Here is a 26923-nt window from a genome sequence, read left to right as displayed (position 1 = left end):
CACCGGGGTAAACTCCAACGTAGCGGCGCTCAGCCGGGGGCTTGTGAGTATCCCCACACCCGCCCGGCGCCTCACACCCTGGGCAACTCCGGAGAAGAAAAGAGTCTAACCCCTATCCAGGAGTATGGTTCCAGAACCGAGACTGCGCGTAGAGGTAAGCCCTACGAGATCCAACTGGTAGCGCTCCACCTCCCGCACAAGTTCCGGCACCTTCCCCCACAGAGAGGTGACATTCCACGTCCCCAGAGCCAGCCTCTGCCGCCCGGGTCTGGTCCGTCGAGGCCCCTGACCTTCACCACCACCCATGTGGCAGCGCACCCGACCCCAGCGGTTCCTCCCACAGGTGGTGGGCCCATGGGATGGAGTGAGAAGTGGCACGTAGCTTTTCGGGCTGTGCCCAGCCAGGCTCCACGGCAAACCCGGCCACCAGGCGCTCACTGACGGGCCCTCCATCTGGGCCTGGCTCCAGACGGGGGCCCCTGGCTTCCTCCGGGCAGGGTCACTCTATCTCTTCCTCGTTTATTCCTAGGGTTTCTGAACCATTCTTTGTCTGGCCCCTCACCTGAGACCACTTTGCCATGGGAGACCCTACCAGGAGCACAAAGCTCCAGACAACACAGCCCTCAGGTTCATAGGGACACACAAACCTCTCCACCACGATAAGGTGATAGTTCCCGGAGAGACATATGCACTGTACATATCATTCATGTGAAAACATGCAAAGATACTCCTCAGCTAAATACATGAAGTGCATTCACTAACCTGTAAAGCCAGGCATACAAACACATCCATAGCCATGAACGAGGTCAACACACGAGGCATTGTGCAGGCAGGGTGAGGATATGCACTCGTCTATGTCGACTTCACAGTAGTTGCCTGTAAAGACATGAGATTTTAATGAATCAGTGGGCACACATGTCCAAAAAGTTCCATACTGCAGCTTTGATTTGTAACATTTTATGACTCACTTTCCCTCAACTTAGTAAAATGTATGTTACATTTGACTTAAAGTCTCTTTGCGTTGAATTTGAAATTTGATGATTGGTGACAGTTTCAATCCCTTGGTTGCAGTATTTTAAGACAGTTGTCACAAAAATTAAGTCAGCCTGATATTTCGCTTGTGCATTTTGCAACACATGGAATAAACACATTTTACTGTTATGCTAGCAAAATTAAATTTGATACTGATATTTTATTTTGGATATTTAACAAATATGGGCTTAAATCAAGTTGTAACAGATAAGCAACTGTACTGTTACAACATTAAGAGATTGTCATCTTTCTGTCCAAACAGCATACCCTAAGTAGCTGATTTATATATATTTATATTGTATATGAGGAAAAAATAGTTAATGTAATATAGAAAACAGATTATTCTCTTGGTTTTTCCTTTCTAATTAGTTTACTCTGAAAATACAAAGCAGATTAGCTGCACACAAACTAAGCCGTAAAATGATTTTCTTTTGCATTATCACTATTTCACAAATTTCAAGTCGCTGTAAGCTTTGGAGGAGGCTGGAATATAGTGTGAAATGCCAAAGTGAGAAGATGTCTTTGACTTAAAGCAACATTCCATGTGATTACAGTGTACTGTTTGTCCTGCTTTTGTAACACTACAAAGTTCTAAATTGAGCTTGTTTTATAACCTCATCACCTCCCATGTGGCCTGGATGTGGCCTGAAGGCTAGCATGAATTCATTGTTGACACTGAGGTTTTCTTAGAGATGTAGCCCAGATTGTCTTTGAACCATTAGCAACAAAAATCAATCACGGCACACAGAGTACTGGCCAGATTACCATGAAACTGGGTACGCACATTCATGCTTCCAAAAGGATGATAACTGCTCTATGACGTTCCTCTAGTGCTAGTTTTGCATTGCCAGACCTATCACTCTAGTGCCAACATCTGGCCATGACACTTACTGCTCAAATGAGAATAAACCTTTAACATTTTTGGCAGCTCAAATAGACAACTTTGTACGCAAGAAATTGAAAATCTCTTTATGTGTTTTTAGAATTTGATGTGGATATTGGTCCCCAGTGGATGACTCCTAATGTCTATGTGACCCCCTTGACCTTTACTCTAGTGTCACCATTAGGCCATTTTTTGCTACTTGCACAAAGTATAATGTAATAGTGTAATGCAATTTGCTGAACATGTTCAGCATGCTCCCATATGTATAAACCCTTTGGATTTTAATGACTCCATGCCCTTTCCTCTGTCACCATCCTAAAGATAAACACTATATTTTAGCCACAATGAGGGTAAGAACAATTAGGGTCAAGCAAAACCAAAATTACTATAACGTTGTTTATTCTGACAGCATCTAGGATCTGGTAGTGGTACTTCGGACTGCTAGTTTTGTTGATGAATGGATGAGCATCTGAAAATGTTGCTTTTACAATATAAATCTCATAAATCACAAAGGATAAATCTCATCACATTAATTTAAGAACACTTCACTATTTCTTTGCAGATAGAAACGTACTACTACTACTACTACAAAGTCAGTCTATTCTATATTATTTAGGAGCACAAAACAGTTTTTTTCTAAAAGCAACTGTATCATCCATTTAATTATTTACGATTTTAGTATCTAAGATACCTGCACAATTAAGCACATCATGCCACACACTATGAGCAGAGACAGTTGTTTCCCTTTTCACGTAAAAAATATTGCCCTGATGGGATTTCTGTGGCTCCTTTGTAACTGTGCTTCAATAAAAGGTTTCCATTGAGAGGCGTCAAGGTTGAATGAAATGTGATCTGTGTTTGTTGCCATACATTTCCCTCCGGTCGAGGCAGATGGCTGCCCACCTAGTCTTGCATTGCCAGACCTATCTCCACTGTGCTGTGTCAGCACTGCAGTATGGCCTGGCTACACCGCCTATCTATTCTGGAATAGGGAGAAAAAACTCTCTGGCTTGTTTGTATTTCTTTAAACCAATTATAACTTTCCTGGGTAGCGCTAAGCCCGATAGCGGAATTAGCGAGAGGGGATGAGTCTATGGTGCGTGGGAGACGCGCCGGATGTCAGGCTTTATCCCAACAATGTATATCGGTTGAACCAGACTACTGCCCACCTACAGCCAGGTTCTGTTCGAGGTTTCTGCCTGTTGAAATAAGTTTTTTCCTCTGTAAAGTGTCCTGAGATAACTTCTGTCATGATTTGACACTATAAATACAATTTAATTGATTTAAATAGAATTCTTAAAAACGTGCAGGTGGCAGCCAGAGTATAGTATATATTTATTTCCCCATAATTTTAAAGTACCACCTGTATTTTAAGGAGAAGTAGAACAAGAGCTGTGACTATAAAACATGAAGTAAAGCGAGGGGAAATCATTAGCTCCAGCCCCAAGCATGAAAAGGTATAAGTACTTAAAGTAGTTCTCTTCGAATGAACTACAGATCCGCTACCCGATCTGGCAAACTTGCATCATGTAATGTAATGGACAATTCCGCTTCCAACCTGTAGGGGGACCGAAGCAGGAAAAGTTCTCTAGTGTTGCTTTAATATGATATCCACAGTTCAGCTGTGAGCATAGCTCTTGACACTTTGATTTTCCTGAAATCTGATTAGAGCCACCCATGTTTCAAATCGAACTGATCACACTATATAATGAATATATGAGTTATAAGGTTAGAAGATTGATATTGGGATTGAAGTTAAAAGTTAAAAATCACATTTAGCAACTAATATACTTTATGTACACCTGTTGATTGGAATGGAAATAGAAAGTGATTGTGAAAGTGAACACTTGACCATGCAGACTGTAAAAGACATGCTCAGCCATGTACTGCATGGACATGTACTGTGATAGCACAAGTTAACGCTCAAAAGAACACAATATAGATAAACATACTTAAAAGTGCACTCATACATGATGCATGATGTTGGAATTATCTCTTAGAAAAGTGAAGTGTTTTTATTAAATTACATGACACATGAACATTTTAACTATTACCACTCTTGTGACAACCAAATGTATAAAAAAAAAAAAATATATATATATATATAAATTGTTTTCTAATAAATTCATGCATTACTTATTTACCATCATTGAGTAAGATCCATGCTGATCACTTGAGGGTTAAGGCACCCACAGGTCTCTGTTTGAATATCTATTTTGGCTGAATTCAAAGTTCTGTTTCTAAGTCAGACATTACATGAACATTGTCTAAGTGCATTCATAATACATATATTTCTTCTTATCTTATCTTACCCATAGCCATGAATATAACCACACTGGCACAAAGATTAATACTTAAGTTGCCTCCCACTCATCATTCGGCACATAAAAGTTTGAGCAGTGTCAAACAAACCCAGTCACGGTAAGAAGTGTTTTAAATACCTGTGATTCCAAGAGGACACTGGCAGCGGAAAGAGTTGAGCTCATCAATGCAGGAGCCTCCATTTCGACAGGGCTGGCTGAGACATTCATTTACTTCAATCTCGCAGTTATTTCCTTAGAAAGTATGAAAGGCACAACATGTTGACACATTGTTTTTTTTAAATAAAATGTCACTTTAACTCACACAGAACAACATCAAGATAGCTTTCACTTACCAATAAATCCAGGTGCACAGAAGCAGTTGTAGCCACCGAGAGCATCTTTACAGATACTCAGGGGTCCACATGGTTTTATTCCACAATCAGCAATGTTTATCTCGCAAAACTGGCCTGTTAAACCTGTAGAGAGAGGACAAGATACTCTGTAGGATTTCTCCATTTCAGAAGACAATTCTTTAAAGTAATGCCTGTTGGATGAATAATAATAACATCTAATAAAGAACACTAGAAGTGATCATGCTCCTACTATGATTATTATTAAAGAGCAAAATAATTACAGTATTCAATTAGCTGATTTTCTTACTTCCTTTTCTTCTAATGCACAAGTAAATGATAACAATTATAATGCTGTTAAAAACAGTAGTAAGTACCACTAGGAACAATCTTTTTGTGAATGGGTCACCAATTTGTTTTTGCAAAAGGACCCATGTGCTTTCACTGTCCAACCGTGGAGGGCGGTAATGTGTGTGGTAACGTATACCCAGAAAGACAGAGAAGAAGACTGCTAGCAATCAAACATGGACGTAAACAATGCAGGATTTATAATATTAAAAACAATTTTGTAAACATTTTATGAGGAAGTAAATGTGTCCAACAGGTTTGCTTCAAGGAAACAAATAATGCATTTATGTAAGAAATCATGAATTTAAACATAATTTTAGTTTAAAGCTATAGTGCGTAGTTTCTGTCTCCCCCATGAGGAATTCAAAGTATTGACAACAAAACTGTCAGCGCATCCACGTGATACAAGCCTTCCGTGATAGAGCACCACCCCCACCCCTCCTCCACGCAGTTACTAGTAGCCAAGGAGGACACAGATGATTAAAAAGACATGATGGACTCTTCAGAAGAGTAAATTATCTTCGTTTGATTTTCTGCGTGCGAAACTCGCCGGATGACACCAATTTATAAACATAGCCATACTGAGAAATACAGAGATAGTATTGTGGAGCTGAAAGTCTTAATTAGCTTTGTATGTAAAAAAGGTACGCACTAAAGCTTTAAGCAGTGTACCTTCAGGCACAAAATCAAAATGTATTGCAAAGCTGCATCTGACATTTACTGTAATTGTAACAGGTGATGCAATGTATGTCCGTCTTTAGCAAAATTATGGATGTTTGTAATATTCAGACCAATCTAAATCTGAATACAAATAATGATCTATTGATTCACCTTTTCCAATAATTATTGGCCATAACGGCCACTGAACACTTAATGCCTTACACTATGTTTACTTCTTGTGAGCTGAGGACCTTAGTAGCTTATTATTAAATTTGGAAAATGATGGGTACAAAATGGCCGTTGTCTGCAATTTGTAATATAACAATGTTTTAATAAGTAAAATGATCAAATTTGTTTTTATACTTACACTAACAGGCAAGTATTTACTACTGTATGTGAATGCTGTTATTTATTTATACTTATCTATAATTACCTTAATAACCTCTACCTAGTAATTATAAATGAATTACTGCAATGAAATGTAATCACAATAACTAATTTGACTTAGACTTAATTCAATTTTCAACTGACAATCTAGTTATTACCATCAGAAATAGTATGTGTAATATGCTCTATATTCCTTTGATGTAAACAATTCCTTTGATAAAATACCAGTAGAAGACTTTCGGATCCTAAATGGGCAAACATACATTCCAAGCATCCTCACCACTTTGAAGTCAGTTCACAACCTGATGAACTCAGCCCTGGCTTACACATTTCATAAGGATATGACATGTTGTTGCTTAAGGCCAAAGAGATTAGACTCCCACAGAGAGGGAAGCTGAACAAGCGCAAGCATCAAACCACAAGTGAGTCTGCTATACACGATTCATTCGAGGAATTGCCTCCATTTGAGACAAGCCGCTGCTGGATGGTAAACCTACCTGGTAAACACTCACACTTGAACCCTCTTGATTGATCCACACACGCTGAACCATGTTGACACAGGCCATCAACACAGTGGTTTATAGGTGTTTTGCAGTGCGGCCCAGAGTAGCCTCGTTGACACACACATCTATAAGTATTTTCCAGCTCTTCACAGAGGAGAGTCCCCTCAGGGTCGCAAGGATTTGACACACATTGGTTCACAGATGAGGAGCATTCATTGCCATGGTACCCTGTAAGAGGTGGGATCAAAGCAGTGATTGATGTGTGCTGTGCTGTGTACAGTATCCTCCTGACTTCCCACGTCTGGCAGACATCATGGATTGTGATTTCACGTAATGCTGTCATTGCCAGTGTTTTTCCTCCTTGCTGATTTGAATTTTCTATCCAGCCAGGGCCAAAAGCACTAAAACTAAGGATTTCTCAGCAACAGTACACAACCTACAGAGGACAAAAACTGTGATTTTTGTCGTGTTTTTTTAACCAATTGAAACTAATTTGTGGATTTGTACATGTGCTTTCTAATGGTATTCACCAAGAGGTAAAAGCTGTTTTGGTAAAGGCACAGTAATCAACATCACTAATATATTTGTTACATGCATTAGGGCCTGGATTTAAAAGAGAGGGATTTATGCAGATTAAACCAAGAAGAGCAAAATGACACACTGTGGCAATAATGATTATATAGCTTAGTATTTATATATATATATATATATATATATATATATATATATATATATATATATATATATATATTTGGGGGCATTTCAGCCTTTAATGGAAAGAACAGCTAGATATGAAAGGGGAGAGAGGGGGAAAATCGTCACAGGTCGGACTCAAACCCTGGACCTTCTGTGTCGAGGCATACACCTCTATATATGTGTGCCTGCTCTACCAACTGAGCTAACCCGGCCACAGCTTAGTATTTTTTTACTCAGCACACTGTTGCATGTCTACATTTCTACATGGTATTACTATAGTATTGACTAAAGAGCAAATGACAAGTTTGATTCATATATCAAAACAAAAATTGAGATTAAAGCCCATGTTGCAGGGTTTATTTGCTAATGAATTTGTGCAATTTCCTTGTTGGTAATTAACATTTAAACTGTTACCCAACAACATCAAATACAATAGATGCATTTATTATTTTACAGCGGTTTGCAATGATTCTCTTTTCCCCCACAAGCATTGCATTACGTCACGTTGGGGAGACGACAGACGAAAGTCCCGTCTCTGTTCAATGTTTATGGTCTCGGTCTGTGCCACTGGTGTTGCAAAATATAGCTTTTGGTCTCGACCAAGTCCATGTGTCTTTATTATGTGTATAATAATATTGGAGGGAAAGTGAAACACAGCTTGGACGAGGATGCTGTTCGGCTTTTCAAAAGTTTAGACAGTTAGCTACGCCAACGTTTGCTAACGTTAGCGCAACAGCATTAGCCTAGACTTCTAGCTAGGTAAATATTACGACTGCCTTTGGAGTTTCCTATATCTGCATCCACGTTGTCAACATAAGACATGTTGCGTTAGTGCTCCTTTTGTACCATAACTTTATTGAATGAAATGTTAAGCTTCGCTCCTACGAGATGGGTGGGTTTTTGTTACATACAAAGCTAACTGGCTATAGTTAGCCTGTATGTATGCTAGCGGAATTAGCTAACGCTGCGTAACCAGCCAGCAACTTCGGCAATCGGCAGTAGTTTCGGTGAGCTAACCACGACAGTATTGTCGCCCACAATCAACCTCTGCTGCTAAAAGCAGTCAACCTGCAGTGATGTTTGAAATAGACGCTTGTGGATGTGTTAGCTGTCGTGGTTAGCTCGCCGAAACTACTGCCGAAGCTGCTGGCTGGCTACGCAACGTTAGTTAATTCCGCTAGCATACGCACAGGCTAACTATAGCCAGTTAGCTTTGTGTGTAACGTAACAAAAATCCACCCATCTCATAGGAGCGAAGCTTAACATTTCATTCAATACAATTATGGTACAAAAGGCGCACTAACGCCACATGTCTTAAGTTGACAACGTGGACGCAGATATAGGAAACTCCAAAGGCAGTCGTAATATTTACCTAGCTGTCGTTAGCAAAACGTCGGCGAAGCGTTAGCTAGCTGTCTAAACTTGTGAAAAGCCGAACAGCACCCCCATCCAAGTAATAAATAAACACTAGGCAAATATGTTGTTACTGGAGCTAGTAGGCTACCATCAAAACGTGAGATATCTAATCGAAAATGTGTTTACAACATCGGGGGATTTCACAGGTGGGACTGACTGGCAAGTTAGCCCATAGAGGGTTTTCACCGACGTCACATTCTGGGCGGGAACCTGGATGCGCGGCCATGTTGGAGGCACTCGGTGTAAACAACTGAGCAGAGTACAGTGGAGTATTGTGCGCTTTGTATACTTTAAGTGAATGTAGCCATGTCTAAACAACAGAAAAGCGCATTAAAACGCGTCCAAGATGCAAAGGCATATAGGGAAGGACTTCGACCACAAGAAAAGGCTCGATATTTCGAGAATTACGGTTTATTGGCAGTGCAGATCCCTACGAGTTGGCTCCCTCTTCTTGGATCCATGGCGACTCGGTGATTCCTCCTTCAGTTGCATATCCAGATATAGTCAACTACCTGGTTTTCTTGCCGAGCCCATACACAGCGGAAGACCTTAAATCATACAAAGGTTTGGAGGATTATAACCAGATGGTGTGTGGATGGGTGAGGGAGACGCAGTACCAAGTCATCAACAACCGTTGTGTTGTGAAGGCTAAAGTAAGTAATGCAATAACGTCTTTAATCAACCTTAAATGTATGATATCATTGCGAGACTCAAGGTGTAGCCAAGTGACTCTCAATCGTTTTTTTGGGGGTTTTTTTATTTCAAAGACCCCCAGTTTTCTATCTACATTGTACACTATCATTGTTAGTTTCATAGCATTTTATTCGGTCATATATACACATGTACAATCTGACACCCAAAAAATTTGGAATCAGTGATGCAGATAAGCCTACCTGTTATTTATTTATTTATTTTTTAGTAAGTGGTAAGAAACTATTTTGTTATTGTTAGCCTTATATTTGGTTTTCTTGTCTTTTATTCAGGTACTCCATTCTCAATCAATCCGAGAAACATCCCTCGAACCCTGGATAATCACTGAGAAGTCTGGTCGTATACTTGGAGCCCACTGCACATGTATGGCTGGCCTTGGAGAGACATGCACACAACAGCCAACCAGTGATGAACTGTCATCATTATTCAGTGCTCTTAGCGCAACTGGATCAAAGTCTGCTATTTTGTCCCTTATTGAGCCTTACTCTGACAGTTTTGTCCCCAAAGTGATTGGAGAAAACTTCCCTCCTGTGTTGACTGAATTGCGAAAGGATGAAGCAGTTCACATGGACTATAGTGATCTATTGTCCATGTGCAAAGATGTTGACATTTCAGTATCAGAGGAGCAAGCAAAGGCAGTTGAGGCCGCTACAAGGGCTCAAGCTTCCTCTAAACTGTGGTTTCGATTTCGTGCAGATCGAATTACAGCATCTAAAATGAAAACGGCATGTTGCACTGATCCAAAACAACCATCACAGAGCTTTATCAAAAGTGTGTGCTATCCTGAGTCATACAAATTCACATCAAAAGCCACTACCTGGGGATGTAATCATGAGAAATTTGCACGTGACATGTTTCTAGATGTACATAAGGAATCTCATGAAAATGTGACAGTACACAACACAGGTTTCTTCATAAATCCAAGTGTGCCATTCTTGGGTGCTTCTCCCGATGGCTTTGTTTCTTGTGATTGTTGTGGTGTCAGTGTAATTGAAGTGAAATGTCCATTCTGTGTGAAAAGTGACAAGTTAGACAGTGTATCCTACTTGGAGAAGGACAGTGAAGGGAAACTGACACTTCACTGAAACCACCAGTATTTCTACCAGGTGCAAACTGGAATCTGCCTATTTTGTTGTTTGGACAGAAAAGGATTTGCATGTTGAGCGAATTTTATTTGATGAAGAGTTCTGGGGTATGATATGCCAGAAAAGCAAGAACATTTTCGAGACAGCCATTATGCCAGAGTTAGTTGGCAAGTTTTACACAAGGCTTTCATCTACCATAGCCACTGTGTCACAACCTGGAATATTTGCCACAGCAGAATCACATGGCTCTGATTGTGCTGCAAGTGCCAGTGGCCAAGAAAAAACCTGGTGTTTATGTGGCCAAGTTGAGTTTGGAAAAATGATTCTATGTGACAATGCAAAATGTCGAATTAAGTGGTTTCACTACTCGTGCATTAATGTTAAGATTGCATCAAAGGGAAAATGGTATTGCCCACAGTGCCAAAAGCTACCTCAGTCTCTGCCAAAAAAAGGAAAAACACCTCCAAAGTAATAAAACGAAAAAATAAAACTTTTTGTTGTCTGCTGTGAAGTTTTGCACTTCAGGCACTTTGTTTTAATATAGGTTAAATTATATTTAATTCATTTAGAATTGTGCACCTTTTTTTGAAAATGTGATAGGTTCTTTAAATATTTTTGGCATTTGATTTCAAGTTGGTGAGAATTTTGTAAAGCTATTCTGACAAAAAAAAGTTATACTCAAGTTACATACAAAAATGTGGTTACAGTTAGTGTATTGCACTATAGTATAATTTATAGTAGTGTATAGTTTATAAGTGTGTTTTTCCTTTTAATAAATCTGTGTTCTGATGACAGTGATATTCTGTGTGTTCTTTTCCACAACAATACAATAACAATGACTTAATGACTGTAAATTAACAATCATTTCTAGATAATTCTAGGCTATACAGACACAATCCAGACATGGATTAATTTATTTTTATTGCCAAAGTGCATATAAAAATACACTTTAATCAACTACTGATGGACACAAGTTTACCAGAGCACAACAGACAAGTCCAATCTTATCTATGGTACAATAACCATCACTATCTTTGCACATCAAGAAATCAATTGGCAATATCCCCTGCAAAATAGTATATTTCTGGCGCACACAACCAATCACACACTCAACATGAATCCTGACGTGGGCATTTTTTCTTGTGGTTTCTAAGTCAACAGGAGCTAACTGTGACTTTCCACGAGTGAAGGCTGGAATTTGTACATGAGCCATTCTACAACCTAAAGTGGCCTGAATGTTAAAGCCACGGTCAGCAAGAACTAGATCACCAGGAAGTATGTTGTTCAAAAAGCCACAGTTTTCAGTTATGTATTTGTCACTTACTCTTCCTCTCCATGCATTTGAAATGTAGGAGACTGTGCCCTGGGGTGTAAGACCAATCAAGAATTTAACTGTGTTATGGTGCTTGTAGGAAGACCATGTTTCTGCTCTGGCTATAAGGTTAGATGGACGTTCTATAAAAACCTCAAATCAATCAATAATAACAGCAGTGGCTATTGACACCTTGAATGCATATGACAGGAAGGTTGTGGAAACATTAAGCCTAAGACGCATCAATGTCAGCATCAACTGCTTAAACTTATCAAGTGACTTCTTCACAGGGAGGTGGGGACTAAGGAATGTGAAGAGTACCAACAGTATCTGGTATGTAGGTAGGCCAGTGAAAAATAAAACCTTTTCATCCTTATCAACAAAGGCACTTTGGTCATAGGAAGTGGATAAATGTGCAACATCAGAGCTCAACTGAATGTTTTCAGTTCTAAGACTTTGAAGTTCAATGGTAATAGCCTCAATGACATCACCAGTCAATTCAGTTTGAGTCCCTGTGCAGCAAAAATTATCGCTGATATAATCACTTGTGGTGGGGTCATCAGTCTCCGCAGCAGCAGCAGCACTAGAAGCAGCAGCAGCTTCAGCCTTCAGTCTCTGCTGGGTTCAATTCATGCAACGCTTGTAGTTTGAGTTCCCTGTTTCTTTGGCTGACTGAGGTGAACCTCCTTGCTGACCTGTCAGTCCAACAGATGGCACCCAATCTGGGTCATCCTTTTGGTAAAGGTCAGACTTTTTACCTGGAATACAATGAGAAATACAGCACATTTTAGCTCTACATTTTGAGAAGGATCAGAATAACATATTAAGTCATTAATGCCACATGTGGTAGCTTGATATGAATTATATTATGTCAATGTCAGTTTTATTTATATAGCACATTAAAATAGCCAGTGTCCTTCCAAAGTGCTTTACAGTAAAATAAACAAACCGTAAAAACAATAAAAGCAATAATTGTTTTTACTATTTACTATTAAAACTATTATTATCATTACACTAGAAAATTTGTTATGAGCCGTTGCAATCAACATTTCACTTACCTGAGAAGAAATGTGCCGAACAAATCCGGATGTTGCCCAGATTTTTCCCTCGTAGATCCTGGTTGAGCTTTGCCAACCACAAGCGCCTCCTTTCCTCTGATAACTTCTGGCTTTCCTCTCCCTGGTTTTTAAATAACTTTTGGAGGTCGATAGTATTCCAAATGTTTTTCTCGGTCTGACCTATTGGTACAACCTAAAACACGGCAATAATTAACCATTTTCCTTGACGACGTTCGGGATCTACTTCAGTGCCTGTGCTTTGTTGTGATGCGGAGTACCTCCAACATAGCGGTCTGATGACGTGTCGTGAAAACCCTCTATAGCTAGCATGATGCCTTCTATTTCTAGATCTAGCTAGATTACCAGTACTTATCTGAACTAACGACATGATCACTGTCACTAGATATAAAGAAAACCTTGATTTTCACTCGGTGCTATTCACTGACAGTAAAAACACCTCTTCCTCATCCCAGTCAGTCACCATAGTTCTAGTACTAGGCGGAGGCACGTCTCCCCAACGTGACGTCATCACCGAATTGCGTTAAAAAACCCAATAATACCAAAAACGACAAAAACTGGCCTTTAACACTATTTGGAGACATTTTTAACAATGATATACATATGTTGAGTGCTTTATGTACCCATTAATCAACAGTGGTGGTTAACCTGCAAATTCATTACCAATTGACTGTTTAAAACGTGCTTCAATACCTGGAGGGCAAATACACTGCACTTCCCCAGCTGAGTTGTACGAGCAGGTTCCTCCATTTCTGCAGAACTCAACATCTGATGCACATGCAGAGACAGATGTGGAGCAATTTTTACCTGAGTGGTAAATAAAGATTGTTAATTGAGGGCTATAAAAACAAACACACACAAAAACAAAGAGCACATCACCAACATAATGACACATCTCAATATCCTGTCCTACAAATGAGTTTGACTGCAGAAAGTGATGAACATGATGAACTAGCTTGATGTGAGGTATGCATGTGTTGGGTAATGGAGCCAGTAGTGGTGATACTACAGTATAACTGCCATATCTTTGTACTATTGCAGTTTCTTCCCACAGCCAAAGGCACACACAATTTATTTAGTCTAGTTTTCTGCTTGCTTATAGTGTCATCGTACAAACATATGAATAAAACTCCCTTGCTACTACTGCTCAACAAACATATGAAGGGCGTGAAGTATCTATTCATACAACACCAAATATTAAACTGGAGACAAAATGAGCATGTGTTAGTAATGTACAGCTTAGCATTTTGTCAACATGAATCAGTAATAATGTAAGGTAAACAGCACATTTTATAGATTTTGTAAGCAATACCATCTTTGGATATTCAGGAGATACAAAGATATATTTATACTCAATCAGCTGCAGTCGTTAGGAAAATGGTGAATGAGCTCTTACATTGGACAATGGGACCACTTTGATGGCTATCACTACTGAAGAGTCATCAATCTGCACTACATTCATTAAAGCCTAAATGAAAATATGACATAGCCTATGAAAATGATGACATAGATAACTCACCAGCAAAGCCCGAAGGACAGATGCACTCATAGTCTGCAACAAGGTCAATACATGTGGAATTATTGACGCAGTACCCATGGACACATTCATCATAGTTGATTTCACAGTTCAATCCCCCAAACCCTGGAAGGAGGAGAAAGGAAGAGAAATCTCACCAGTTTATATCAGTAAACACCAGACCTGAAAAGTTACTAATTAGTATCAAATTTCACCCAAAAGCTATTTATTGCTGTTGTGAAAATTTACATGACTAGTGGAAGCTCCTCACAAGTAAACAAGTACATAATTTGGAGAGTAGACTGCACCACAGTCTGTATTTGAGGAAATAAATTATATTTTGTAATACTGTGTGTGACATTTTTTCTAGCGATTAATTCTAAGTCATATCAGCATATTTGATATTTTAAAAATAAAAAGGTAAAAGTCATGAAGTAAAAGTGAGTGCTGCCAATTTCTGACATTTAAGTCCCCCATAAATATATTCCACTGCATGGTCACGCTATAAAATGACTATCATTAGCACTGTCACACATTGCAGCTACAGGAGGCCCATGACTAATGCTTGGCTATCAGCAGCATCGGTGCAGGTCAAATTCTCATCATTTCTCAAACTGACCATGGAACCAATTTCCACCTCTCTCCATGTCATAAAATTTGACAATTATCCTGACTTCATTAAAAATGCATAACAGGCTTCACCCGCAATCAAGGTTTAATCAGAGCTATGTCTCACAGGTAAGATGTCAGCTGGACCAAAAATGATTGGAAAAATAGCTGAGATTTATTCCTTCTTACTCTAATGATGCAAGCGACAATTGCTGATGGAATGATTTCATGTGATAGGAGAAATTTAAAGCAAATATTTGTTAACCTTATGGGTATTGAACTGAAAGCCAGGAAAAATGAGGAAAAGTGTAATTGAAAATCATCATGAATAAAGTTAGCAATCAACACCATATGCTAAAAAAACAACCTTTTGTTGAGAGTAAACAAGCTTTCATTCCAAGCAAACACTCCAACAACTGAGTTCACTGATTAGTTCCTGCTCCTTGGCTCACTGTGTGCTAATCAGCAAAATGGACAAACTATGGTAACTCTCAACCCTCTATGGCACATGGACAGGTATTAAGATAAACCTTATGTTGTTGTCACATCGAGGGCATGGTGTTGGGCGAAAAAAGAAGATGAGGAACAAGAAATTCTTCCAGTTGTGCAAAAATGGTTGAATCCTTGTACATTTCCCATGTGCATGAAGGTCGTTATCGAAGTTTCTTTTCAGGACATACTGCAGTAAACTGAGTCTGCAGATAAGAAATAGTCTGTAAGAAATGTAATGTGCAAGAAGTACTAGTTTCTTCAGTTGGTAGCAATGATTTGCTAATGTTGAATGCTGCGTTTTCTGATTGTTGGAGATCTTTTTGCAGGGATCAAATCCATTTTCTGCATTAATGGGTTCTTAATGTTAAAGTAACTAGTTCAAGGAAGGTCACATTTCTACTGTAATTGCTGAAATCATTAGAAACATTGTCCATTATAAAGATCTGAGAGGCAAGACATTCCTTTTTGATTCCAAAAAAATTAAAAGGATATGAGTAAACTCATAATTAGGCAACTGGCCCTATTTTTTCTCTTTACTTCTTTAAACCATTTGAGAGTGTGGACTGGATTCATGAGACAAATTAGGCTACCCTGATCATTTTTACTGTAAATATTGGTCCCATCAGAGAAATGGAAATTGATACCAGTGCTCAAAATCTGAAAGTAAACTGCAATAGGAGATGGTTTGTACAGATTATTTAGTTTATCTGGGATTTATATATCTAGTTACGAAAAGTGAAATGAGGTGTGGCTGCATTTGTTTCCTAGATTCTTTTATAAAATGGATTTTTCCTTGTATGGTTGTTGACCATCAACACCAAATGGAAAACAGCCTTGCTTGTATTTTTGAGCTTTAGCTGTAGTGGAAATAACTCAGTGACTTTTCATCTCCCTTTGTCGAGTTATCCAAAGAAATAAGAAATACACCACCAAACAATAAATTGAAGAAAGAATGAGTGTTAAGTGTTTCTTCTGTTTGTTTTTTTTATTATTTAAGTCAGGGTCATATAACTTAAGGACTAAAACTGGTTGGTTGCACACCAACAAAGTCTGAATTAGCCACATTATCGTATTGTCTCGACTATTGGGGGATCTAACTGCATTGCAACTTACCCTCTGAGCAGAAGCACTGATACAGGTCAATGCCGTCCACACAAATACCACCATTCTGGCAAGGCTCTGACTCGCACTCACTGAGATTTACTTCACAAAATGACCCTCCAAACCCTGCAGCATATGTCAAAAACAAAACAAAACGCTGTAATTGGAATCCTTTTTGCCTGGTTTCATTCCTCAGCCAATTAGTATCAGCATGACTTTGTTTTCACAAACAAAAGCTGGTTTTCAAAGCCTGTATTGATTCAAAGAGCTTGCTGGGCACATGCAGACTCAGCTCACTGAATCATTTAATCATGTTTAATAAGAGCCAGTCACTGCCCTTCTGATGTATTACATTAAACAAGCCAAATCCAGTGATTTTTAAGATCAAAGTCAATCTATACACAAAGGGAACCACATTTAAACAAATAACATGCTTCGGTGCACATGTGTAAATGTAATCACACACACACACACACACACACACACACACACACACACACACACACACACACATACAGGCCATTAAAGAGAAGAAACATGTCAGTGTTTAAGGCACAACATTGCTGGTGCTACACAGGCTTTTTTTGTAGGTTACCCTCACACTTATCTACCATAGAGTATTTGTTATGTGTTTGCAATGTTTCACACAGTCAGCCAAGGATTAAACGGAGCATACGGCTCCTAAAATGCTCTTCACAATTAGGAATGTGGGGAAAAAATGAACATAAAAAGAACAGTCAGAATAAGCAGTTTTCCTTTCAAAACAATACTGTAGGGTTATATAAAAACAAGAACAGCCGCCAAACAAAAGCAACTGCTGCATTGCTTAAACCTGTGGTATGACAAAAAAAATGTCTCATGCTATAGTGGGGCTTTTGATGAACAACAGCTTTTGAAGCTCAAATAAATGTATGGCAAAAATAAGCCTTGCACTGCAAAGTTGTTCCTTTGAAATAAATGCTAATGTAAAACAAAAAGATACTCCTGTCAAAAACTGTTTTATGGTCGGAAAAACACAATGATTGCCCTGCAAAATCTGCTCTTCAAGAGAGTTTAATCAAATAGAAATCTGTAAAGAATATCCCCAGCAACCTTCATAACAAGATAGCACTGTACAAAACAAACACAAAATCATACAAGCAAAATGAGTTCATCAAACATTCTTAGTTCAAGGATGTGATTTAGTGTGAGTAATAACTACTACTAGGTCAAAAGGTTGACAGTATGGGATATGCAGTATAGCAAGGGAGGGTATGAGTAACATGTTTTGCAACACATTAGGTTGGCAAGCATTAGATAATACGCATGCCAAGACTGCCGACCTGAAACGTCGAGACAAGACAGCAACTCGCAGTTTGCCCTTGAGAAGTGATCTGGGGATCTGCTCGCCGCAGGTTGCTTTCATTTACATAAGAAATCACTCACAATCCTTCACTTTGACATCTGCCGAGCATAAGTGCAACAGGAGTAATGAAGTTAGGGTTATTGATTGTGTTATATGTACTTCTATATAATAGCCATTCATTTGAAAAGGGATAGCAGAGCTGGTGTGGAGTAGCGTCGACTGAATTACCATTGGTTTGGCAGAAGAAAAAAAAAATGCATTTCAAGTACCGTAACTGTATCCAGAAATAAGCTGCATGGTTTCCTGTGCATGTAGACACAGTACTATACTTGCACTCTGTCACTTACTGCATATATATCCTTGACTTGCTAGAGTATGAAGCCTGATTACCCCTGGCAAGCCTCATAGTATCTAACAGGTCAAGCCTCTTCCTCTTACTCCTGTGTTATCCCTGTCACCGCTGGCAGCGACTGCTGTGATAACACTGTCATCCTCATGGAGGGGAATCAGTGGGACTTGACTGACACACAAACAAAATAGTTTTTTTTCTGCAGGAGCTGTCAAATTAACCTGAGTGAATCAGTATGAGATTAATCAGGTGGTTATGAAGGATTCAAAATGTTATGTACCAGTTGGGGGGTATTCTTTCGATACATGGTCTAGCCAAGGTTATTATAGTTTTGCATTTTTCATTAGTTTTTATTTTTATTTCGTTTTGACTTTTTGTTTTCAAATTCAGTTTTAATTAGTTTTTAAAGCGGGTTTGCTAGTTTAGTTTAATTTTTATTTTTTTCACAATGTATTCAACAATAACACCAGTACATAAAATGTAGCCTACATATGGTCATAAATATGTAAACAATCTACACAAGACGCAGTATGTGCAAAATGTGTAAGTACGTGTTCCAAGAAAAAAATCTAAATAGCCAACAGACTAAAGAAGACATGAACAGGTGTTTTCCACTTTGGTTCGAGTAAAGAGGCGAACTTTTTGAAGTCAATCGAGTCACACAGTTGTGTCGACATCCCAGTATCAATCCACATATTAACCCACGCTTCCTCCCGCTTTTGGTGTTCCTGCGTATGTACTAACCAGCAGCTATCGGGTCGCCAGTGAAAGCTCTCCTGTAGTGTTCTCTGTCCTGCTGTTGTCTCTGTCATCCTGCCTGGCCCTGTATTCATACATCCATGCCCGTAACGTTACCGGGGTTAGCTTCTGTTTCGGGGAAAGGGGGCTTTGCGTTCTCCTTTACCTTGTTAAGGTAAGCTAGGTTAGCCTCCTAGCTTGTGTGCGCTTCTCAAATCTACTTTAAAATTCGTGGGATTTTTCCCTGTAATAAATTGTCCACATATTTTACCACCTTCCACTGCAAGGCGCTTTTATCTGACAGAGTCATAATCATAGGACTGCCGCTTTCTTCTGACTTTCGGTACCGCTATGATGCCAGGCGAGAGGCACGGAGCCACGGACACGTTGTGTTCATTTCGACGTGAAATGTCGGAATTTCTGGGTTCCCAGTCGGAAACTATACATGTCTACGGGAAATGTCATGGTTGGGAGATATAAAGTTATTTGCTCTATGAAAGATCGACAAAGACGAAAACTAAGGACATTTACTCGATCATTTTATTTTATTTTAGTTTTGTAAACAGACATTACAGTTTTAGATTAGTTATCGTTTTTTTGTAATGCCTCGTTTTAATTTTTATTTCAGTTAACGACAATGTTTTTTCCCACCTAGTTTTCGTTATTTCGTTCGTTTTCGTTAACGATTATAACCTTGGGTCTAGCACATGATAAGGATTCTTATGTAGTCTTCATAATAATTTACTTTTTAGAATCCGAATCAGCTTTAATGGCCAAATAAGTGTGAACACACAAGAAATTTGACTCCGGCTTTGTTGCTCTCAAAGCACATACACAAAAAGAGACATACAAAACAAGGACAATAAAGCTGAACAAGATGAACATTAAACATTTTTAACTATGTGCAGATATAAATTTGTGTATAAAAAATGTATATATACATATAAACAGCTCTATGAGGATTGTAAACATATACAATACGGCAATGCAAAAGTGCAAATGGTGCTAACCCTACATACTCCTTTTGGTAAGGAGACCTTTATCACCTGTTATCAATATACCTGCATGACAAATATAACACCCGTTAAAGGTCTTCCTCACCTCTTTCACAAGTGCAAGAGACATTCTGTCCATCCTTGGTCTCAGCGCATATTAATGTATGTTCACTGCATAGTCCAAATGAGCAAATGTCAATGTCCACAGAGCAATCTTTCCCCTTGAACCCTGCAATGAAAATTTAGTTAACAATGGAGAAGGGAAACTCAGCCAAACCTTAGAAAATAAGCAAGGAGGACTGAATTCTTAAAACAACAGTAACACATATTATGGAACACATATGTATGTGGCTGTATGTTTTATTAGGTTTAGACGTCTTTTCTTTAGCGCATTAATGTGGGTATTGATTCTTGCCCTTGCAATCTACCTGCTATGAAGTATGCTAATTGAGTGAATCATTGACAGAGGCCCTCCCGACCAAACTGATCTGTATCACATTTATCTGCCCCACCAAATGCACGTCTGCATGTCACTGATAGATAGCCATGTCAATATCTATTGTTGTAAATAAAGCACAGACAGTGTGACCGAAACTCATTACGTTTCTACGAATAAAAATGACTTAAAGGGAGAATCCTAAAATAGATTACTGTGTTTTTTCACTGACATCACACTGTTCAACCTGTGCCCATTAGGTCATGTGGATCAACACATTTGCATTTAATTGTTACATTCACAAAGGCTGGGAGATTCACTTTATGGAGTCACGGAGGTTTCTTTTTGTCATGCTAACCAAAACCCTCTTTAACCCAGAAGCCTCTAAACAGGAAGAATCCGCCCATAACCCCTGTTGCATTAATCTGAGTGCAGTGGGTGTCTGCAAAGTAGATCTTACTCACGGACAAAGGACAGAATATTTCAAACATCACTTCCTAATCAAGACTTGAATATACCAACAGGACAGCGGGTATATTAGACTATGTACATCCTGTCTCCACTTTCTTTACATTGTAATATCTTTCCAGAGCTGCGGACTTTACATCAACACATCTATCTAGATGTTTGATGACCTTCCAACTACCCTTTTCTCATTATATTATGTATTGCCTTGACTAGTTAATGGACAGCTATTGCCTCCAACAGAGTGTTTCAGAAGTGTTTAATAACCAATTGTGCATGCAATTCACTCCAAGGTTAATGTTGCATGAAGGAATGTCACATCTACAGTGTCACCATCTCCAAATGGGACTCCCTGTTCTATCTGACAGCTACTAGTGGCTCAGCCCAACTCTGCTGCAGAAACAAAGGCAGAAAGTGAAGCTGTTTTTCACTTTATCTCAAAATGTACAGTAGTAACAAGACATACTGTGATGTATTGTTGAATACATTAAAGCCAAGTCCTTATGTACCCATGTTCAGTGGTTAATGATAACAGCCATGGGTCATAACTATTCCTTGGCCCAGAGAACTGCTGGTCATCAGCATATTTAAGTCATCTCTCATCATCAACAACGTACGGGTTGCTTCACTGAGCTGAAAAACTGAAAATCCTGTTCGTAGATAGAAATCACCAAATACAGTTGTTACTTCTAAGTGAGTTTAATAAATAAAATGAGAAACGGTTCAACCCTGACTGGCGCACATTGTGAAATGGTTGCTGTTTTAAACGTGGTTAACGTTGTGAAATGAAACAAAACTACTTTGTTAGGTTTAGTCAACAAAACTACTTACTTAAAAAAAAAAAAAGTACATTTGTTAAGTAATTTAAGTTACAAACGAAAGTTAAGCACCACCATAAAACAACAAAAAACGTCCTCTTGAATAAATGTTGCTGAATGTGTTCTGTAGTTTTAAACAAGTTTAATTGACACATGCTGCAAAATTTGGTTGCGTTAAGTGGCACAACAATAGCAACTTGATACATTTAAATGGTTCTGACTTCATAGTTACGAGACAAAAACCATGGCTGTCATTAGATGATTGGCACTGCCAATTGCTATGTGTGTTTTGAGAGCCAGGTGCAGATTAAACAATTGTATTTTCTGTCACCAAAACAACACATTTAAAGGATTGTGCAACCCTGACTGAAGTATCCCTGAGAGCTTTCTGGTTTTATTTACAAAAAATATAATATTATACAAAAAATGCTGCAATAAACACAGTACAATTGAACACAGAGATACTGTAATGTAGTTGCAAACAGGAAACTGTGGCAGAAGTGGTAAATAGTGATAGTCTTTCTGATTCCTTATGTGTGTTTTTGTAGAGAGAAGCAAGCAAACCTGACAGACCATTTATCTAATTCAATTTCTGAAAAGATAAAGTGATCAGAAACACCTGTCTATAAATCTTTCAATGAAATCAAAACAATAATGGAAGCTCTACTGACACATTGGTGTTCTGTTTTTGCCCAAATCTAATTTGAGCAACGGGCAGAAAAAATAATAAGAGCAGATTACTTACAGTGATGCATTTGCTGTGTCCATAATGTCATAAAACACACACCATGTAACAGGTGCTGTGCATGTTTCAAGGCAGTAAATGTTTTAATGACTTCACCCACATTTGTGTTGATTTATGACACAGTAAAATAGAGGGATATTTGGATGAGGGAAAGGCACAGAGAACTAAAACAAGAGGCACAATGACAACAAAACAGCAGTGATATTGTTTCACTGCATCATATTCAAACAACTTAAGTCTGAGGCTAGACTTTCAAAAGAATACTAAATATCCAACATAACCGGTGCAAGTTATTCTGCCTTTGTGGAATATATTGAGAAAATAATTTAGCAAAACAGACCATTGCCCAGAGTGTATTTTGTATTGTATATGTCTTGTGGACTGTTTACTATTGAATGTGACATTGGACTGTGGCATTCTGATTTGTGCAATCAAGTAGTGATTAAGTATTTTATTACCAGAGGGCATAGTAAAATCAGCCGCACACTAAGGAATGCAACACCTCCCTCTATTATGGACTGATTATAGTGTCTTTCTGGAACATGGGTTTTGAAAATGTCTTAACATATACAAATGTGTAACACACAATGTTACTTGATTTAAAGGACAATGCCAGAAACTAAATCTCAGTCTAATTAGGGACGTTCTGTTTACATGCATTAATGCTTAGAAAGATATAAAACTATTGTTTTCTTTACAGGTCTACTTGCTACAATTTTAACCTTGATTCTAAAAATAAAAAATGACTATCTTTGTTTTCAAACTCTAACCCATAATACAGAGTTATTATTTGTATTTGGTTAGTGTAGAGCTTTTTTGTAATGCTTATTTTAACTGGTTTCTAGCCTGCATTCAAATATACTGTATGCACCTGATTATTTCTGTCTTTGCTATCTTTGGAAGCATATCCTGAGCAGAAATTGAAAAATGATCTAAGTAAACAAACAAGTTTGTATGTTAATGCCTGAGAAATAAACGTCTTATGTATTCCCAAGGTACAGTTTACAGAAAATTAATAGCATGATATTTTTGTAAACATGCTCAATAATACACAAGTATTTGGTACTTACCAATAGGACAATGACAAATGTAGTCATTTATCAGATCCATGCACGAGCCTCCATTTAGACAAGGCTGCGACCAGCAATCATTTACATTCTCAGAGCAGGTTCTTCCTGCAAGACGAGGAGAGAAACAAATAAACTCTATTTCATGTCACAGGGACTACAGTTTAAAATATGTTTCTACTAATACATGTTGTTGTCACTGTTGACATTTCCTGTCAAAGGTGTGAAGCTCTTGTATGTGAATAATAATTCTAAACACATTCAGAACATATGCAGTACACATTTCTGTGAATTTTTACAACAATGAGCGGCACCTGGTTTATTGGTAACGGGATTCTATTTCATGAGGCAGCTGATTGCTTCTGATTCTACTGGCTCAAAATGTGACTGAATGGTTATGTGTTCAGCATGTTGCACCTTGTATGTATGCAGACATGGTTTAAACTCAATTTTATTATCCTCGGGGCAAGAATAAGACACAGAATTGATTTGAGAATTTACTGACAAATTTAATGCTCCACTAGGCCTGGCCTCTGGCGATATTTCAGACCTCTTAGTTCTCTATGAGCCGGAGAGCTCATAGAGAACTAACAGCCTGACATCCTGAGACACTGCTCTTCTATCTGCACTGCTGTATACACCAAAGGTAATTGTACTTTTGCCATCAGGACCCCATACACTGGCAAGTGCTCTGTTAATCATGTACTATAACACAATCATACAATTAAGGTAGCTACTGACTGTACCTCCAGCCTAAATATATTGTACAATTTAGATATTTTCACCACATGGCCAGGATTGCTAACATTATGCCAAATGTCTAATAGAAGACTGTTTAAATGAGCATTATCTAAAGCAAACTTATTTTTCTTACATATTTGATTTTGGCATAATAAAATAATATAAGGGATATTCCTACAGTATGTGATCTGCATGTTTTAACATAAACATGACATTAATTGTAACAGGTAACTTTAACTGAGTCCTTCTTGCCCTAAAAACATAAAAACAGGCATTTAACAGTGATGAATGAACGTATACCTTCTAGCTACAAGCTGTTGGTTAAGTTCTAAATAACTCAGTAATACAAGTGAACCGTGTTTCTTCTATTCATTACTGCACTGAAATGGAGCAAACATAAGGTTTTATGTCACTATAAATCTCATTCTAATGATGATTTACACAAGGAAATTGCCTTTCCAATGATATCAAAAAGCATTTTAACGATTAAGAAACTTTTTTATTCACACCACTGATACAGTATATGTCTGAATTTTAATAATTTCTATGTATCATAATTCCAAATTTCCATCTACTTTCATCTTACAGTATTTGACTCAACCTGACAATGTGCCCTGACCACTGATACATTTAAAATTCCAATGTGAAAACTGGACATAATGTGCAATAATCATGAGCAAAATCTGATGAACTTTCTATGTGAATGCAGCGTATTTATGTCTCTAACATCTTAACATTCAAACACTAAAGCCTGCTCTAAAAGCTGATATTCCTGTGGCTGGCTATCCTAATGGCTGCAAATAGGCTCACATTCACATCGGATGGTCTCATACCCTCAAACCCTGGGGGACAGTGGCACCGATAATCACTGATTAGGTCCACACAGGTGGCACCGCTTGCGCAGAGTAAGCTGTTGCACTCATTTGTTTCCAGTTCACAGAGCAAGCCTTCGAATCCAGGCATGCAACGGCACGTAAAGTTATGCTGCTGGTCCAGGCAAACACCATGTTCAGAGCAGCAATGGCCAACGCAGTAATCAATGTCCTCTTCACAGTAGACTCCTGTGTATCCTCTGGGACAAAGGCAGCTAGCAACAGATTAAAGAGAATTTCTTAATACTGTATAGAGGTAGAAGAATTCTTTCAACCCTGAAGGAAGAGAACAATAAATGTCACGGGTTTTACAATCATTGACATTCTGGAGCCTGAATTGCCCGAGGGCAATCCAGATTTGAACACTCACCTGTAACCATCAATCTCATCCACACAAGTTGCTCCATTTTGACACCAATGTTGAACACAATCATTGATATTTATATGGCAGTTCTGACCAGACCAACCAGGTGCACAGATACAAGTGTAGCTACTGGCATCATTGAACACACAGCGTCCTCCGTTGGCACATGGCTGTTGATAGAAGACAGAGCTGTTAGATACACATGGCATGAAATAGGTTGCTTCATGTGCAAAAATGGAATCGCTTCATCTTGTATAGTAATATTTTAGATTGGATTAAGCACATTCTTGTCAAAAATATAACCATCATTTTACAATGCAACCACTGGTCATTTCTTGCTCCTGGCTGCCTGAAAATGAGCTTCAATATAGCCACATGACACACTCATGAATACTGATCCATGCTCTATAACTGGGTTCACTCAGTATTCCACGTAGCATCTACATTGTGTCTTACAAGACAAGATCAATGGTCATTGAGGGCTAAACCTCCCAAGAGTTCTCTGTAACTAAACAGATATGCCTGCTAGCTGGTACATGTGTCTATAGAGTAGTAGGGAAACAAAGGGGCTGAGGAAGAGCTGGCTTGTGGGAAGGTGTATAATGCAGACATCATGGCATTTCTGTAAGGCGGCCAACACAAGGCTTTCTCCACAGTGAGTGATCATCTCCATCTGTCATCTGAAGAAGCTCTTCTGTTCAGGCTTGGTCGCTAAACCCGGAGGGTTGATTCATCTAAAAAAAACAAAAAACCTGCACTTTCAAAAACACAGACATTGAAAATCTTCAGTGGCACTCATTCACATCAGGTAATCCTGTAAATGTGCTCTTCTCCTGCATGCCAAAAGCAAAAACTGAACAACAATTACACAATTCCAGCTTTGTCTTCTTCCACAGTGAATGCTTAAAAATCTGGAGGATGTGCAACCACATTTAAAATAAAAACAAAGAACAAACAAAATGTGCTTCACTGATTTAAATATGCAGCATACAGTATACTGGAAATATATTCCCAGTATATATATATATATATATATAGTTCATCACTATAGCCACTAACCAGGTGTGTTTGTATTTACAGTCAAACCATAGGTCAAAAAATATTAACTATACACAGAAAAATTCCAAATGTATCAATAAAATTCACAAGAAAGCAGTGAACTCCCTCATTAGTCTAATCAAGCTTTCTTCCGGGGTATTCCAACATGCTGTACAGCTTCTGCACCAGCTGATTGCTGTGTTTATGGATTATCTCATTTGTTGTCAATCTTCCTGTGAGACTTGTGCTTATTTTTATCCCTGTGTATAACAAAGGATTATCCCACAATTTATAAATGAGATACTTATTCAATATTTGATACCTTCTCACTTTAGTCCTCAATGTTAAAATTTCAGTTTGTGGTGACAGTCTGAAGACATTTTGCAGGTTACTATAAATAACTGGTCATATACTTTCTTACTTTACATATAAAAAGTTAAAGTGCCCATAAAACCCAACCCCATAGAAGA

At 38.4% G+C, this 26923-nt stretch overlaps 1 protein-coding gene across 1 annotated transcript in view; it reads right to left on the bottom strand.

Moving 5' to 3' along the window:
• eys (EGF-like photoreceptor maintenance factor) overlaps positions 1-26923 on the bottom strand; it is a 174603-nt gene that overhangs the window by 118320 nt on the left and 29360 nt on the right. The window contains exons 10-16 of the mRNA XM_078273744.1: positions 25422-25585; positions 25013-25266; positions 23442-23546; positions 6461-6694; positions 4572-4694; positions 4357-4470; positions 763-876 (exon numbers count right to left, since the gene is read on the bottom strand). Coding sequence (XP_078129870.1) covers positions 763-876; positions 4357-4470; positions 4572-4694; positions 6461-6694; positions 23442-23546; positions 25013-25266; positions 25422-25585 — 1108 coding nt within the window. The remainder of the gene's footprint in view (positions 1-762; positions 877-4356; positions 4471-4571; positions 4695-6460; positions 6695-23441; positions 23547-25012; positions 25267-25421; positions 25586-26923) is intronic.

This window comes from Sander vitreus, chromosome 17, assembly GCF_031162955.1.
Source record: "Sander vitreus isolate 19-12246 chromosome 17, sanVit1, whole genome shotgun sequence".
NCBI lineage: Eukaryota > Metazoa > Chordata > Actinopteri > Perciformes > Percidae > Sander > Sander vitreus.
Note: the sequence above shows the minus strand (reverse complement) of the source record. Positions and strands in the feature narration are given on the sequence as shown.